General features: G+C 37.0%; 3 protein-coding genes across 11 annotated transcripts in view; 1 reads left to right on the forward strand and 2 right to left on the reverse strand.

Annotated features, from left to right (window-relative positions):
* The window catches only part of plx (PTB_TBC1D1_like and TBC domain-containing protein plx), a 48,170-nt gene extending 43,526 nt beyond the window's left edge, over positions 1-4,644 (forward strand). For all 5 annotated transcript variants that reach the window (XM_033467410.2, XM_033467411.2, XM_033467412.2 and 2 more), the window contains 7 exons: positions 66-352; positions 431-592; positions 666-982; positions 1,054-1,306; positions 1,380-1,498; positions 1,562-1,786; positions 1,868-4,644. In XM_033467410.2, coding sequence (XP_033323301.1) covers positions 66-352; positions 431-592; positions 666-982; positions 1,054-1,306; positions 1,380-1,498; positions 1,562-1,786; positions 1,868-2,788 — 2,284 coding nt within the window. In that variant the 3' untranslated portion in view covers positions 2,789-4,644. The remainder of the gene's footprint in view (positions 1-65; positions 353-430; positions 593-665; positions 983-1,053; positions 1,307-1,379; positions 1,499-1,561; positions 1,787-1,867) is intronic.
* Positions 4,645-4,977: 333 nt separating this feature from the next.
* On the reverse strand, positions 4,978-9,286 carry LOC117218769 (U4/U6.U5 tri-snRNP-associated protein 1). Of its 2 annotated transcripts, XM_033467413.2 has the most exons (11): positions 9,025-9,285; positions 8,236-8,684; positions 8,027-8,155; positions 7,544-7,957; positions 7,332-7,473; positions 6,972-7,246; positions 6,809-6,896; positions 6,537-6,735; positions 5,485-5,671; positions 5,269-5,423; positions 4,978-5,184 (listed from the first exon to the last, which is right to left on the reverse strand). In XM_033467413.2, exons 1-11 carry the CDS (start codon positions 9,185-9,187, stop codon positions 5,157-5,159), a joined length of 2,229 nt encoding a protein of 742 aa, XP_033323304.1. In that variant the 5' UTR covers positions 9,188-9,285; the 3' UTR covers positions 4,978-5,156. The 2 variants fall into 2 exon arrangements, 1 of the variants encoding a protein (XP_033323304.1); XR_004489864.2 differs by lacking the exons at positions 4,978-5,184; positions 5,269-5,423 and adding an exon at positions 6,267-6,385 and having other exon boundaries at positions 5,479-5,671; positions 9,025-9,286.
* A 1,132-nt stretch (positions 9,287-10,418) lies between these two features.
* On the reverse strand, positions 10,419-16,981 carry LOC117218701 (uncharacterized). 4 transcript variants are annotated; one of them, XM_033467259.2, is made up of 9 exons: positions 16,569-16,981; positions 16,356-16,490; positions 16,052-16,150; positions 15,869-15,961; positions 15,473-15,655; positions 12,521-15,385; positions 11,293-12,436; positions 10,906-11,214; positions 10,419-10,790 (listed from the first exon to the last, which is right to left on the reverse strand). In XM_033467259.2, exons 2-9 carry the CDS (start codon positions 16,452-16,454, stop codon positions 10,579-10,581), a joined length of 5,004 nt encoding a protein of 1,667 aa, XP_033323150.2. In that variant the 5' UTR covers positions 16,455-16,490; positions 16,569-16,981; the 3' UTR covers positions 10,419-10,578. The 4 variants fall into 4 exon arrangements, with proteins under 4 accessions (XP_033323150.2, XP_033323149.2, XP_033323148.2 ...); XM_033467258.2 differs by having other exon boundaries at positions 11,293-15,385; positions 16,652-16,981; XM_033467257.2 differs by having other exon boundaries at positions 11,293-15,385; positions 16,569-16,980.
* Positions 16,982-17,447: the final 466 nt, after the last annotated feature.

Below are 17,447 nucleotides of genomic sequence, written 5' to 3' on the forward strand. Positions count from 1 at the left end.
TAAAATCGGTAAAAGAATTTGTTTGTAAATTTAGTAATACCACATTTGTTTTACTTCTTATGTAGCTTCCTGAAGGTAGGAAACTCACCAAAAATGTCGCCAACAGAAGCCGACGGTAACAACTCCGTGCAGTCAAATAGTTCTTGGAGACAAGCAATATTGAACCGTGTTGTAACTCCTAATAAAGATCACGAGAAAGAGAACGATAAACCAGGAAATATCAATATTATGAAGTCGCCTCAGACACCTGCTAAGCGTAGAACGAAACAAGAACTTAGAGATCTATGGAAAAAGGCAATTAATCAGCAGTTGATACTTATTAGAATGGAGAAAGAGAACGCAAGGCTCAGAGGTAACTTTTACTATTTTTTAAACTAAAATTGCTCAACAAATCTTTGCGTATTCAAACACATTTTATTCTCTGTTCTAGTGCGTCAAGAGGAAGCGACTGTTAAAAGAATCAAACTAGAATACGATGAACTTAGTAGTTGCGCACGCGAATTAGTGGAAGTATGGGATCTTCTTGTTAGCAAAGAGTCGAGAGTCTCTACGAAATGTGATAATCAAATGCTGTTGCATGCTATAAAGCAGGGTACGTGATCAAGATCGTCCGGTTTGTAAAATGATTTGGTATAACAATTTTGTAATAAGTTTCTGTTACGTAGGCGTACCCAAAGGAAAGCGAGGAGAAGTATGGCAATTCTTAGCCGAGCAATTCTGCTTGAAACAGCCGCCCATAGACACACGCGATTTTCCTAACTACAACACACCGTATGATCTGCTCCTAAAGCAGCTTACGTCCCAACAACACGCTATTCTTATCGATCTGGGCCGAACGTTCCCAAATCACCCGTACTTCAGTTCAGCCTTAGGACCTGGACAATTAGCGTTGTTTAATTTGCTGAAAGCTTACTCCCTATTGGATCACGAAGTCGGCTATTGTCAAGGGCTCAGTTTTGTTGCCGGCGTTCTCTTGCTACATGTGAGTGTTGATCACACTAAAATTAGAATACCTTTTCTATTTTCTAATGATCTTATATTATTTTTAATCAGATGTCAGAAGATCAAGCGTTTTTCTTGTTGCGTCACCTGATGTTCCGAAGAGGTCTAAGGAAATTATATCTACCAGATATGGCGGCGTTGCAATTATATTTGTATCAATTGTCCAGATTGCTACACGATAGGCTACCGGCGATTTACAACCATTTTGACAAGCATGAGGTCTCGCCCACACTATATGCAGCTCCATGGTTGCTAACGTTATTTGCAAGTCAATTTCCACTGGGCTTTGTGACCAGAGTATTTGGTAAATTCCAATCACTATTTTAGTGAACACTCGCAATTGCCCAAATGATTATTTCATACATTCGTGTTCGTAGATCTGCTCTTCCTGGAAAGTACAGAAGTACTTTTCCGGGTGTCGATGGCGCTGTTGGAGGAACACCAGGATCAGTTGCTTCGTTGCGACAGTTTCGAAGAAATCATGGAATATCTGAAGGTAAAATATAATTTTTACAAGAAACATACAAAGAAGACGCTCCTAACTATTTCATGATTGTAGACACAAGTGCCAGCTGTGGATAAGGAAATTCTGGATCGCGTGATGAAGCGTGTGTTTTATCCTGATCAAGAAATCACGAAGCAGCTGAATGAGTACAGAGTAGAGTACCAAGTGTTGCAAGAAGAAATGATATCGGTGAAGCCACAAATTGAGAACATGGAGAAAATGAAGCATCTGAACAAGCAATTGACGCAGGAAGTCACGCATCTGAATGAACAACTCGAGGTGAGTTGCGTAAAATCTAATTGGCTGCCGAAGGCATAAATTTTTCAGTCACTTCGGAAACTAACATATATACATTTCTAGATAACAATGAGCAACTTGCATCGTTTGGAAACGACTCGTTCAGTGCAACAGTCGACTCTCCTCAAATTGGAGTCTCAAAACCGTAGTCTAGAGGTGACCGTTGCAACACTAGGCGCCTTCATTCAACAATTATCTGAAACCCGTCCAGACATTGAATATCCAGGCGAGATTCGTCGAATAATAGCGCAGCTTAGTCTCGCGGAGAAGCGAAGAGCCGCGACGGGAAGGTCATATCCTCTGAAGGTGATTGAGGACAACAGTAAATACGGAATGATCAAGAGCAACTCCACCGGAAGAGAGTCCCACAACTTCTTGAAGAACAACAATATGATAGACGCTCCGTATCCTCTGAAATCAACGTTAAGCCAGCCGAATCTGGCCACCAAGCTCGAAAGGGTGTCCTCGTTCTTTTCTAACTCGCACAACCATATACAGAAGCAACGAGCACAACTAGCCGCCCTGAGAAACGAGTATTCGATCGAACAGCCGATTCGAAACGACGAGAACGATCCGAAGACGGTCAATATAGACATCCAGATCACCGACACGGTGAATTCGAGCAACGAGCAGATCCCACAGATCGATAATAATCATCTGAAGATACAAGAAGTCAACCTGGAAAAGTCGGTCTCGCTACCATTGAATAACAGGATGAAGTTGAAGTCATCAAAATCGGCATACGAGTTGGGATCAGTCAAAAAAGTATTAACCACTAAGCTGGAGGTCACGACAGACGATGACTTGACAAACTTAACAGGAACGATGCATCCTCTGGACACTTGTAGCGACGTGAACTTCAAGTACGGTGGAACCACCAAGCTGAAGTCTATCAAGCCCACTAGGCTTCCAAGTCCCATCGGACAAGAAGAAAGCGTCAACAAGAACGCTCAAAGCCAGAACGTAGAAACACTGAACAGATAACAATTACTAATGATGTTACGTTCAAGGAAGATACCTTGGAAGGTAACTACCTTGAGGAAAGTATATCCCACAAACTAACTGTACAATGTGTTTCGTCCCGCGTTACTCTCTCGTACAGAGTGTTTCATTTATTTTGATAGCTTGGAGTAGTTTCGTTATCTTTAATAATACCAAGATAGACCATGTAAGGGGAGTCATTTAATTCGAGGAGATGAATATTATAATTGCCAGCGCTCTTCTCTCACAGTGAATTGTAATATTCGTTTCTGTGATTTTATTCTTTGTGTAAGGTACAATATTTAAAAGCGGCGGAGGTATTTCAAATTGTTAGGATAAGTGAACCACCCTGTATACACTCATACACTTTTGATACAATGATCGATTTTCATTTTTTAACGAACGTTGCCTCGGCGGATTGTCGACCGAACCGCCCAGGATTCGTACTTCCCCTTTTACGATACTTATACCAATGATTTTAATACCTTATTGCGAGTGGAAGATTAGAGAGAATGAGAGAAACAGAGTCAATTTATAATATATTAAAATACGATTACTTGAGGATATTAGTATATAAATATACGTATATATAGAGAGAAATTAGGATGAAGCTGTGAGATAAGTTAGTACCTACTAAAAATATTTATCTATTTCGCATAGTGAATATCCATTTTGACTAGTAGGAGAGAGTATAGGGAACATTTATACGAATATAATATATACGATCTTGCCGATTATAAGAAATTTGTTTTAAATAACAGTAACACCGAGAATTCTATTCAACTATGTAACACGATAGAATTTTGTAGCGGAAACTTGTAAAGTATAAAAGTTTGTAGATGATGTCGATGTGTTACTGTTGCAAACTAAATTTCTTAGAGTCCAGCAGAAAACGTCGTATCTGTAAGTTAAATACGAGCATCAGAGTGTACTGTAGGTTGTTGCAAAAATAATAGGAATTCGTGTAAGAATGTATTCACTCTTTGTTCGGACAACGATCGATCATCCGTTGTTGGCACTAAAGCATGTTCAATATCACATGTGCAAATGAATGATTCAATCAAACATCTGAATGGCCTTTCGAAGCTGTTCGAAAGCTTTCCGTGAAGCTTAATGCTTAAAGCGTTATAACAGTTACAGAAACTACATTAGTCTCGATTAAACAAGAGAAAAAAAAAGAAAAAAAGTTCCTATTACTTTTGCGTGAACCGTCGCGAAAAGTGCCAAACTTTCCAAAACGAATATCAAGAATTGTGACTAGCAGGTAGGGAAAACAAAGTGTTTTATTAAAAGGATCATCAGAGAACGTGTAACTATACCGTGTATAATTGGGAGACGCATATTTATAAAATATAATTTATAGACTATTGTGCACTGATTCGAGGGAATCAAGTATTACTATTTTTGCACAAAATGAAGCCTTGTGATATCAGGGATACAATTAATGCCATTCAGCATTGTAACAGTGACGGATCGTGTTACCATTTTTTCCGATTACAAAAAAAGAAAGAAAAATTAAAGAATACGAAGTCGACAAACTATAATAAATACTCAGTAACGTTGGCGGCGAGTGTTATCAAACGTTTAATTGTCAACTAATCGCGATTTATTCGTCTCGAATGTGAAGATATATTTTCGGTCTCGCGACAACAGTTTCATATTGGAGAAGAAAAGAAAATCGAGACCGAGCAATGCACGTTCAATAAACGTTTGTATAGTAATTGTTAGGAACTATAAAATATTTTGTAGCGTTCAAATTTGTATCTTCCAATTAGTGATTTGTACGAATAGATTTTAGACGTTAATTATACATTGTGATTGAGAATACAGAAGTAAAGATATAACCCCAGTTTTCCGAATATTTGTAGACTTAATGGACACGTTGTTACTGTTAGCATAGAATATAGTTCGACACCGTTTACGCCCTCCGCTCGTACATTTGATTGTGATAGCAGCGAATGTATTTCCTTGAAGAGAGTATTTTGAATGACAGAGAAGAAAACGTCACATGAATTTATACTGCTTTGTATACATCGAGAAAATTCATAAAATTTTCTCCGGCTATTGTACTGAAAGTTTTACATCTTTGTCACCATATACACAACTTCGAAAATCGAATGAAAATTACTGGAGCCTCTGTTATATAATCCCAGAAACAAGATACACGGAGAAGCGTGAAAAAGGTGAACCTCTTTTATAAACTTACATAATGTTACTTTATTATCCTGTACGTGGATTAACAAATCAAAAATGTGCAATTCATTTTTTGACAAGCGATGTTCCTACTATGCCTGAAAAAGATGTGCCGATAAGATCCTTCCTCTTGTCTGCATATTATATACAATCCTCATAAAAGACAACATTAAAACCTCTAATGCTTCGACTTCGATATGCTAGTCCTGAAAAAAAGAAAAATAACCAATGACTTTTACGTAAAAAAAATATTTTAAGCCTGTTGGTTATTACAAATTGTGAAATCTTACGTTTGCATTTGTTTACTGCCACTAAGAACTATATAAGGTGACTGTGTCTCCTTCTGTTTCGCTTGCAACAAATTAAGGGTGCCCAAAGGTGTATCTGTAGATGACATCCGTTTCATTAGGACTTCCTGTTCCGCCTTCTTCATTCGTTTTTCAACCTAAAAATTAGACAATTGGTCAAGGTCAAGTATTAAGCGGAGCACATAAGTTTGATTCTACCTTATTTTTCCCTGGACCTTTCCCATGGAATTTATGAGAAAGATATCTAAAAGCTTCCTTTGCGCTTAAAACGTGTCCATCGTCATCAATGTATTCCAGTTTTACGTTCGGTTTGAAACCATCTTTCTCTTTGAATTCAGAGGTAGGACCATTAAAACGATCTCTTCTGCCGAATTTGTCGTCATCCCTAAGAAAAGAAAAACATGTGGATAAAATCACAGAAAAGTGCAAACACCGGATGTAGTAAACTTTCATAGAATTTACGATAGCCCAAAAAGTTCGGTGTTCGAAAAGTACAGTGAAGGTACAGTGAATGTCGTTCAAAAAATTAATATTTCAAAGTGAACTGCTGCCTCTTGAAGATACATTACATTATGCGATTAGATCAACGTAAATCTAAACAAGTCGATGTAAAGATAATTACATCTACACTCTTATTTAACTAAAGTGTGTTTTCTTTCCCTCGAGAGAGAATTAAAAAAAAAATGTGAAACATCCTTAGTCTAACAAAACCTTTCCACAAGATAGTCCACATGTTGAGACATGCAATATTTATGTTTGTTAAAAATAACAGAACATTGATTGCTCGTTGTTTGTATTATATATGAACATAAGGTGACCATAACTTATATGTCCACATATAACACGATTACCAAGTGATACGTTTCCAGTGGATTATTGATTAGTTTATTAATTGAATGAATGCGATTTCCACGCTGGACTTGTCTAGAATGTGTACAGATCCTGCTCGGCGACGGTAGAATCGCATAATATAAACATACCTCAATAAATCCTCTTTCTCGGCCCTTTGATCGTCTCCGACAAAGCAGTTAACTCTTGTTGCGGTAGCGGATCATCCATTTCCGAGCACCGAAATCCGGGCTCTATTTAAGACTGTTAACTAACAGTTTGAAATTCACTAGAGACTCGTCTAACAACATTGTCGAATACATTCAATAGAAGAATATTTCTTACGTACGTTTGAAAAAATACCGCGAAACGTGTTGTAAGAAAGCTTCTTGTATTGAACAATAGTGATACTCCATACATACCCGTACGTCTTGTCCTCTATCGAATAGTTCTGTGCTTGAAGATGAGCGAACCGAGATGCGGATGGCCGACTGCTGTCTTCCTTTTGCAAATAACCTTTGCTCATTGCAAGCTTCAAAGCTCCGCCAACGCCATGTCCGAGTGAAGGCTCGGCGTCCAAAATTGCAGCTTCCATTGCTACCGGTTCAGACGTACTTTCATCTATTAAAAAAAAAATAGAAAATGAAATTTTTGAAAACAGAAACAGCTCTGTATTCGAAGTCGATAAAAATACCTAGATGCACGGTGTTCCAAGCACCACGACCATCATCTTCTTCCTCATTTGTAGGCGGCTCTTCTTTGATCCCATCCATCTCAAAGTCCTATCATTTTAATAAAATAATTTCAGTTGCATATAACATTGCTAATTAATTTAAAAACAAATTGTACTCTAATACCATAAGTTCCTGCCCATTCTCTTCCCTGTTTCCAGCAAGACCATAAGTGGGAATGTCTCCCAAAGTCCGGCAAAATTCTGCGGTAGCGTTCAAAACAATATGCCCGCATTGATTTTCTTCGGAACTGGAAGGTTCCTGTTTGATAGTGTCTACAACTTTCTCAATGCTCGATAAATGCATTTCCTTCGAGCGCTGTGCTTTTTTCAACGTTAATTGCAGTTCAAGGTCCTTATCATCGTCTTCTAATTTTACTCCACTTAGATCTTCGGAAGGACCTTGATTGGAAAATTAAAATATATTTAAAATCAACCTAACCAACTAAATTAACCTAAATAATAGTAAAAAAAACATTACAATTACCTCCTAAATCGTCTATATCTAAAGAATCGTTATCTTTTACTTCCTCGGGTCGCTTAGTTCTTCTGCTTCCTAAATCACGAAGATAATCATTATCTTCAGGAATTAAGTCTTCTGCTTTTAGTTTTTTCCGAATTTTTCGAACCTGCAAAAACATGAAGCATTTACACAAATAGTTCGCAACAATCATTTGTTAACATCATTTGCAGATTTACCTTTTTCTTTGGCTTCTTGAATTTTGCGAGTTCTTCGTCATTGTAATATTCACTAGCTAGCTTTGGCTCTGTTATCTGTAATGATTCTAATCGTTTGGTAGCCAAACGCTGTTTAACATAATCAAGCTTCGATTTGCTATCTTTATGTTTCACTCCTAATACGAAATTGTCTTTTCTTTCGCCCTCAATCTCTTCGTCATATTTTTCCAAGATAGTTTTCTTCGGGAAACCATATTCATCAAAATTGTCTTCATCATATGCATCATAGCCAGGTTTCTTAGTCTTATTCAAAATATTACGTTGATAACGCTCTTCGTCAGTTATGTTTACATTGACGAGTACGTCTTCGCCATCATTTAATACTTCTTGATCTTTTAAAGTTAAGATTACAGTTTTACCCTCTTCAAATTTTTCCTAATGGACAACAAAAATTTTATAAAACTATCCTATGTATTAAAACAGTGTATGGATATAAATACTTACGATGTTATGCTCTACTTTAAGACCTTTCAAATTCTTTTCAGTGTACGCTGTGCTCCTTGCAGTGTGTATTTCCTCTTTTACCAGATTTCCAATTCCAAATTCTTCATCCAACTGATCCAACATTTTAGCCTAGGTGAAAATTACAACATTAAATTTTGCAATTAGTAAAACATCACCAGACATCAAAGAATTCTTAAAAATGGACAAACCCTCTCTTCTGCTTTCCTTTTTTCCTCCTCCAAGCGCCTGGTTTTATCAATCCAGGCTTTGGTATCATCGTCAGAATCGCAATCACCCAAAACTTTTACTTTAGATAAACTAGCCTCAATCTGTCTCTTCTGTTTTTGAGTACCAATTTTCTCCTTTAGCTTCTGTGTCTTCAACTTTTCATTGACATCAGGAGCAGGTTTATGGTAAAACTCTCCTAGATCATCTTTAATCTTGTTAGGATCATCTTTGGGCGTGCTATCGACTTCCAAAGGCTTTAAACCTAACTTTGCACGTAGTTTATTTGTCTCTTCAATAGACAAAGAGGTCTGTGCTGCTCCTCCTTTATTTGGTGATGGACTACGTTGCTTGGAAATCTCTGGAGGTGGAGGTGTAGATGGGTGCGACGACTTAGAAATTTTTGGCGGAGGCGGAGCATTAACTATCTCGACTGAAATGAAACGAACACAGCATTAACTGATACTAAATACCGTGGGCTCATCATAGAAAATGCTTATGTACCTATGTAAGATATAAATATTATTCGCTTCAGTTCCCTCCGAATTATTTAATCTTGAGACTGCTAAATGCGTTTCTGTCGATGTGACACGAGATATTTTCGAAACCAGAGAGGACCGAGACGAACCGAAACCGAAAATGCGTAGCGTTAATGGAACTGCTCGTAAACAATTACATTAGGGGACCGTAGTGTACGGTGATTTCGCAAGAACCGCGCAACACCGTACAACCGTATCTCTAATATCTTAAAAATGAATTAATCAGATAATAACCATCGCTGTCATAATCCTTCCGCTCTTTCCTTCTATGCTTTTTGTGATGCCTGTGCTTTTCCGATTTCTCGCGTTCAGGCGTGTAACTTCGTGAGCGGCTACGGTGACGCTTCTTCTTCGCGTCTCGACTTTTCTCAGTTTTATGCCGTTTATTCGAACCCATTTCTCACTTTTCTATACACAATTGAGCAAAACGGAAAAGTCCTTTCTGTTTTAGATTCTGCACAATTCCGCCATCTTATTAGGGAGGGGGTTGGCGATAGAAGATCGATTGTTACGACATCTAGAATCGATTCGAATATCGAGTTTCGATGAAAGAGATTGCAGATCGACTCACAGTTTTTATAAATAATATCTTTTAACTTAAATTGTTGCGTTAATTAGGAAATTTGAGGTTTGAAATAAAGTATATCTCTAATATTGTATCAAAATATCTTTCTTTCTCTGTTCTGCTTCCCTTTTAAATTGCAATGTCGGGAGCCAATGAAAAACTTGAACGCATTGTCCGTTCCTTCCTATGACCAATCGTTTCAAGAATTTCCACTCAAGACCAGTGGTGTCCATGGACATATTAGCGAATGTGGCGTCTCTTGTGGAGAAAATATGAAGCTTAATTCGGGGTCCGTACAGCACTAATTGGTGCAATGACAAAACGTTCAAATAGTTTGAGCGTTGTGTTATTAACTTAATTGGCGCTGTACGGACTATGAATTAAACTTTAATTTTTCTCCACAAGGGACGTCGCAATCTCCCACATCGATCCTCAATGCAGGATCGATTAGACATTAACACTTTGCCGGCCGCTGTCACGCTGACGTGAATTCTGCTCCTCAAGGGTTATCGGCCGGGATCACGTACGCGTGTCACGGGCTTAGCGCAGCGACGATGTTTGTTGACATTTTTGTAAAATATTAAACCTAAAATTTTTTTTGTAAATAATATAAGTGATAATTTTGAGGTATAAAAATATGCAATAAAATTTATGTAACACTAATTTTAGTGCCATTTTTAATAATAACCATACCCCATGTACGACGGATAGCGTAAATATCACGATGTAAATATCACAATAGTAAAGGCGATGCGAGAAATTAAGGCATGATACAAGTTTAAGAGAAACTACTGTATCGATATCATATAAATAAACAAATAACAATATTGCGAAGTTTGGATAACTATTGGATATTGATCTTCATAAAGGGACGAATTTTTTCTTTAGAAAATCAGGCTATGTCTAAAAATAATTCGTCTAATTTTAACGTTAGAAAAACGAATTTGTTATGCAGATAGATTTTTGTAAATATTTAAAACTTTTATTTTTTGTTTTGCGTTTACTGGAAAGTTAAAAATATTAGGAATAACTAAAACATGGAACTATATAAAAATGCAAATAATTAAGTAATTGTACAAAAATATAGTTATATATTTTTAAATTTTATGTGAACTACACCAGTGTACGTATTTATAATTTATAAAATCAACGTTCAAGTATTTAAAAGAATTATATACAACTTTCTCTCACGTAATATGTATTCAGTCTTTAGTAATAACACATTACGTTAATTTGTACTTAATGAAATCTAATTCTTGACGCAAAATACCAGTTAGTATAAACTCTGTCGACTGTATGGTGACCGTTGTTGGAGCTTTCGCGATGAACTTTTTCGCAGTTGCAATATCTTCCTCACGGGAAACGATAACTGCTTTTTCTGGCCATTTTGTCGGAGGTCGAACCAATGGTTTACCACCGCATGAATTAATTATACCTGTTAAATTAATACATTAAAGTTACAAATATTTTGTAAAATTTGAAAAAATAAACGGCTATTACTTGACCGTTAGTTTTACAGTTTGGAGAAACTAATATCTTTTTAAACATACTTTTCAATTCCGGCAACGGTGGGGCGACGTTAGGCGTTAGAAGAACAGTATATCCATCCAACAATTTTTGTTTCTTCGCCTTCTCCAAGCTTCCTCTTAATCTGAAACCAAATTTAGCTTCCGCAGCAGGATCTTTCAATACATAATTATCCAATTCTGCAAAGTGTCCTGCCTTTTCACTTTCGACCAACCAACTTATTGAAACTATCGGCACTGCTTGTGCCAATGCACACAGAAACTTAACAGTTCTTCGAACTTTATCTGTGACTAACACAGTGCATTTTGTTGGGTCTTCAACTTGAGATGAGCCTACAAGCAAGTAGAAATACAATTATAGTACAAATATAGTTAAACCATTACTTTTGTTCATAATTAAGAAATACATACCCAGTTTTGTTAACAGCTTAGTGTAATCATTGGATATGCCAGTGAATAAAATTTTATGTTTTATTTTATATGGCGATGATGTTGCAAATGAGGTAGACATATTTCTTTTTGACCTAGTTGGTGTTGACATAGCTGACATATCCATGCTAGAATTGATTTCTGAAAACGTTGTTTCTTCTAGTATACTGACTTCATTCTTCTCTTCCGTGACCACCTTTTGCGCGTTTCCTTTCTTTTTTCCTTTTTTAGTAGTTTCTTTACTTACAGTATTATTAGTTGCAATGTTCCTTCTTTCTCTTGTAGTTGTGTCATTCGCTGCAACTTTATCAACATTTGTAGTATTTCTGGAAGTTCTAGCGCGCTTGGCCTTTGTAGGCACCTCGAAGCTGGGGTTATCCAACTTATATACCTCCGAGGAAGTGTTCTCTATAATTTCTTCACTGGTATTAGTACTTGTGTGCCCACGTTTCCGAGTACTTCTTGTTCTAACACTTTTTGCATTTTCATTCGTCTCTTCCTGGTTCTTTACATTTACATTAATACCTTGCCCTTCCACCCAGGAGTTCATAATCATCTCAACTTCCTGCGATTCTTCTCCTACTTGTGCGCTGATATCCTCCACATTACGTTTGCTCGTTGCCCGTCTACTATTATTTCTTTTGGTCCTTTCTGTTGTACTTCTACCACTTTCTTCTTCAGATGAAGTACTTATGGCTTTGTTGATAGTCGCTTGACCATTCTCGGTCGTTAGATCTACAGCTGTGCTAGGAGATAGTGGTAATGTCGGAGTATTGGAAGACAATCTCGTAATTGTTATCCTCAACTGTTTAGTCTCGGCATTTTCTTGACTGCTGGTAAGCGACTGTTGTGAACTGTCCGAGTTGAACACCGGCGAATCTTTTCTCATTATATAGTCCAAAATATTTGCAGAATTGCTTCTGGTAGCTGGAACACTTCTAGCGTTATTTTTTCTACCTTTGATAGCCACAAACGTTTTCTCACCGACATCCACCTTAAACTTTTTCACTGCGGTACTTTCAGTTACACCAGTTGAACTAAGCGACCTCTTAACACCACGCAATGCCCTCGGAGCAGTTTTTCTTGCAGGTTCAGTCTCTTTTGCAATCAGAACTTCTTTGCTGACCTGAAAAGCAGATGTACTATCAACATCCTTCTTAGTGGTAGCACGAGTCCTTCCATTGCCCTGAATGGAGGGACTGTCTCTTACTTCTTCTTGCGGAGGATTTGGTTCTGTTTGTAGCGATTTGCGCGAAGACATCCTCTTCGCTGGCATAATTTCGTTTATTTCGTTCTCATTGCTTTCTGGTATCGTCATCGGTATTTTATCAGCATCAAAATTGGTAAAAATGCTTGAGACTACTGTAGTCCTTGACTTGCTAACTTTAGAAGGTGCGTTGTTTTCTGCATTCACACGTGTAACTGATTTTCGAGTTGACTTTCTTGGAGCTCCTTTCTTTCTGGTTTCAGCCTTTTTTGCACCGGACTTTGATTTCGTGCTTCTAGTGCACAATTTAAATTCTGTCGACGTCGATGAAGTAGGACTTGCTGGATTCGACAGCGTTCCTGAAATTCGAACTTCGGGTAAGCCTGACATAATGTCTTCTTCATCAGACTCCAGTGTACTAACGGACAGCTCAGATGGTCCAGCATCAACTGATGTGTTATATTTTTCATCACCTTTGCCTGAATCTCCTATAGCGTTCTTATTACTCTTTGGTGAGTCTGTTTTCTCTATAATGGACTCAAACTTGTTCAACTCCTCGGCTTTATTTGTTCTTGAAAGCCTTGTCGATGATGAATTTTCGGACGCAGACTTTAATAAAACAGCAGGAGCAATATTCTCATTGTTTACAATTTTATTTACTGACTCTGTTTCAACTTCTTTCTTAGAATCAGCTACATCTCCGTTAAGACTATCACTATCTTGAGAATCTACAAGAATATTGCGTTTCCTCGTCGAGGTAAGGTTGGAGAAATAGTCTTGGGAGTCATTATGATTTGTAGCTTTTCTCAAGCTAGACCTGCGTGACTTCCTATTTGTTAGCACTGGCGATACCTCTGGTTTAACTATAGGTGATTTGTTTCTCACCCTACTTGTAGACATATTTTCTCTATTACTCTTTGGCGTTTCTTTATCAATATTAAGATCAGTGGACGTTTCTTCACTCTGTGATGATTGTAGTATATTCGTAAGCACTTGAGTTGAAATTTGTGGTTGATCTTCGATGTTTTCATTAACGTCATCAAACATCGCATTCAGATTTCTCTCCAAAGTATCATCCAAATATACTTTCTTGGAGTTTCGCGATTTACTTTTCTTCTTAGTTGACGTAGTCTTCTTCTTTTCCTCAATGTCAGCCAGCAACTGTGTAGGTGCCATTTCATAATCAATGTCTTCGACACTGAATTCGTCTACTAAATGAGGATTCAATTGATCTGGGTCATTGGGCGATGGTTCATTATAGATAGGAACTTCTGCAATAATTTGCGTTGGTGTGTTATACTGCACGTCAGCTTCCTCCTTCTCTTTATTATGCTTAGTGTTATCTTTTGTTAGATTAACGTTTGTGGAAACTTCCATGCTGGGTATTATTTGCGTTGGCATTAAGTCGTCTATATCTTCTGTGTCTTTGTGCTCCATGTTGCTTACAGGTTCATTTATTTCAATTAATTGCGTTGGCGCATCCATGTCCAAATTCTTTTTTTCTGTCATGTTCTCAAGTACGTGCATTTCAATCACTTGTGTTGGTGTATCGAAGTCGACGCTATCTTTACTGATATCGCCCTGTCCTTTTGAAGAATCCTTGCCGTTAAGGCTCACCTTTTGCGTGGGTATATCAAACAAATCATCAGATTCCCCACTCGACCCAGCATCATTTTTGTTCTGCTTGCATTCATTCTGTCTCAATTCAAGAGACATAGACGCAGCTTTTTTTTCTTTCGCCGCTATCGCGGTGAAATGTCCTTCATCATCTGTATCGGAGTCTTCGCTATCAGATTGCCTCTTTGTCTGACTTTTACCCTGACTGCTATCCTGACTATCAACTCGCGAATACCTCTGAAATACACCCTCTTGATCAGTATCATCAGAATCATCTTCCATAGAAGTTTTAAATGCATAATCAACTTGTTGCGTCACTTTTTCTAAAATTTTCTCAGTGTTAATGTTAATTTGTGTTGCAGCATCGAATATATTCTCTTCGTCGCTGCTTTTCTCAGTCATCTCATTGTTATTCACAGGAGAGTTCGAATGGCTGATCGATTTCGGTCTAGACTTGTCCACTGAATCATCATCAATGAAGTCCACTAACAAATTCGGCGATTCTAGAAGATTGCGACTTTCATCGTGTTCCGAGCACTCATCGTCGAAGTTGGTCGTTATCGATAACTCTAAACACTCCTGCGAACTTCTTCGGCTGATCTCAAATTGTTTAGAAAGCGTGGAATTTTCATCCTTTTCGACTATAGCTTCCTCGGACTGAGTTTCATTCTTATGTGCCTTCATACTAGATTCATCTACCATTAATTCTGCTTCTTTTATTTGTTCCGCATTAACAGAACTCGTATTTTCATCGCCTTTGACGGAAACGTTCTGCACATCAATCTTTCTTGGTGTCTCCAAGCTATGAATATCCACATCATCATGCTGTGTTTCTATATCATGAATGTCTGTCACATTGCATTGGCTATTTGTATCCTCAGGTTGCGTCTCTATGTCATGTATGTCAGTCTGTTTATCAGGGTGTGGAGAACTGCAGCTGCTTAAGCAGATCTTTTGAGTTTCAACATCGTGGATGTCGGTACTCAAATTGTTCTGAGATTCAAATGATTTCTGCGTTTCCATATCATGAATACTGACCCTCTGTTCATCTTGATTCTCCTTTCTCGGGAGAGATAGAGAGCCTTTAGACTCGTGCATGCTGTTCTCAATAGAAGAGTCTGGTAGATAGCTTTTGCGACTGTTGGTAGAACTTCTCGCAGGTGTGGATGGTCGTCGGAATAGAGAGTCTTCTTTGTCCGCTTGGGTCCCTGGGATCATAGAGGTCTCGGTCTCCAATGTAGACGAATAGTTCTATATAGAATCATTTAACAGAATGAGAAAATTACTTAAAAAAAAATTTTCTACTTCTGTACTTTAATGTTTTTAAATGATAATTACTATGGATGTATCTGGTGTTCCTGGAATAACTGTATTCACAGTTTTCAGACGACTTGCAATCGGGGTTTCTAGGATTAGGGATTCATCCACTGAATTAAGTTCTGAATAAACAGCCCGCACCATGCCAAATTCGATAACACTTCCACCTTTTAGTTGATAGTATCGACCAGGCCTTAAAGCAGACTGTAAATAAAAGTAAAACAAATCTTAAGTACACACACATAGTTAATATTTCGACAAATTTTTATAAATAATTATTTCTGTCAACTTATTTCCTGTGACTTGATAAATACAAATATAATACATAATTGTATCAATGTTTAATTAAGCCTTTACTGTACTTTCTATATTAATGTGAAAATAATCTGTATATAATCATAAACAATATTTTATTACACCGTTGAGTATTGTTCGGTTTGAAGAATTCATGTCGCAAATCCATGTTTCACCACTGTTGGCTTCGATTTCTGCGTGCTTCTTGGATACAGTCTGTATATATTATAACAAAAATAATATATTATTTCATATCCTGTTCCTTATTTGTTATAATAAACCTAAACGAAAAATGTAAAAACTTACTTGATCTAGTAGTACGATACTGCAATTTGGATGTCTACCAATTTTAGTAATTCCTCGATTAATTGGATAAGTTGTGGAACCGATTCTCAATGTTCCAATCTAAAATATTTTATATATGTAAATTAAATATAAACAAATAATATTACGGTGAATCAATTATTTTTAATACTCGTGTAAACAATAAAAAATTAATTCGTCGAAACAATTCGAATTCAATATCGTAATATCGACAAGTATCGACGACAACACGGAAAATGTCATGACGAAGAAAATAGTTATGCATAAACTATTAAGTATTATGTACCTGCATTTTCTCTTGCACTGCTTCATATGGCAATAAATGAGATAGTTTCTGCGTCGGCATGAAATCATCTTCAATTATTTGTGTCGGCAAAATATCCATCGTGAATGAAATTTAATGGAGTGACGCTAGTTGAACCTAGATTGTATGTTTACAAAAAACTTGTTTATCTTCATAAACGCAGTTGGCATGTACAAGTACTAACAAAATATTTACAATTATATAATCGTAGACGAATTACGAGTTAATAAATAATCAGCACGGTCACACACAAATATAAGGAGAAAATTACACATTACTTATGGCACTGTTTATGAAGGAACACTTAATCATAAATAAAACATTACAAGATAGGGCGAAACATTGATGCGCGATTGCCCGCCGTAAGAATTTTGGTTTTGAACCGGTGTAGAATACAGATGTGTTCACGTCCCGGATTTTCCCGAACAATTTTGATGTGTCAAATGCGATAGTTCACAGTTTAATTACACGATATCGGTGCAACAAATTTTTCTGAACAGTTCTGTGCCCCTGGTTTAATTTTTGATTGCCTAATTCTGGCATAATTGATGTTCTTTAACGAGCCCTGCATTGGGCACACGTGGACGATTGTGGCGTCTCTTATGAAGATAAGGTGAAGCTTAATTCAGAGTTCGAACAGCGCCAATTAAGATAGTGGCAAAACGCCCAAACTGTTAGCCAAATCACTGAGAGTCGATTTTGGCTAACGGTTTGAGCGTTTTGCCACTGCACCAATTGGCGCTGTACGGAGGTCGATAGAAACGGCGCGAATTTCAAAACGGTAAGAATCATTTGTGTTCTATACAAAAGATTTGTTTGAAAATTTCAGTTGAAATTAACTATTCAATATACAATATCTTTTACAATTGCTTTCTGTAATATTTGTCAATATTTCTTGTTATCCAGCATATCAAAATAATATGTATATGACAATATACATATTATAATATACATATTATTAAATATACATATTATTGTATACATATTATATTAAATATATGTGTATGTATATATGTATATTAATGATAGAACGTTTATTCTAATACATACCGATTTGTCTGCTTCACATAGAAA

Source organism: Megalopta genalis, chromosome 1 (genome assembly GCF_051020955.1).
Source record: "Megalopta genalis isolate 19385.01 chromosome 1, iyMegGena1_principal, whole genome shotgun sequence".
NCBI lineage: Eukaryota > Metazoa > Arthropoda > Insecta > Hymenoptera > Halictidae > Megalopta > Megalopta genalis.

Excerpts from the sequence above, each read along its gene's own strand:
- LOC117218769 (XM_033467413.2), bottom strand. The coding sequence starts at position 9,187 with ATGGGTTCGAATAAACGGCATAAAACTGAGAAAAGTCGAGACGCGAAG. Across the intron at positions 8,156-8,235 it reads AAAGGAAAGCAGAAGAGAGG|GCTAAAATGTTGGATCAGTT; the intron begins GTTTGTCCATTT and ends ATTTTCACCTAG. Across the intron at positions 7,958-8,026 it reads TTAAAGTAGAGCATAACATC|GAAAAATTTGAAGAGGGTAA; the intron begins GTAAGTATTTAT and ends GTTGTCCATTAG.
- LOC117218701 (XM_033467258.2), bottom strand. The coding sequence starts at position 16,454 with ATGGATATTTTGCCGACACAAATAATTGAAGATGATTTCATGCCGACG. Across the intron at positions 15,386-15,472 it reads GAACACCAGATACATCCATA|AACTATTCGTCTACATTGGA; the intron begins GTAATTATCATT and ends GATTCTATATAG. Across the intron at positions 11,215-11,292 it reads TAAGCTGTTAACAAAACTGG|GCTCATCTCAAGTTGAAGAC; the intron begins GTATGTATTTCT and ends ACTTGCTTGTAG.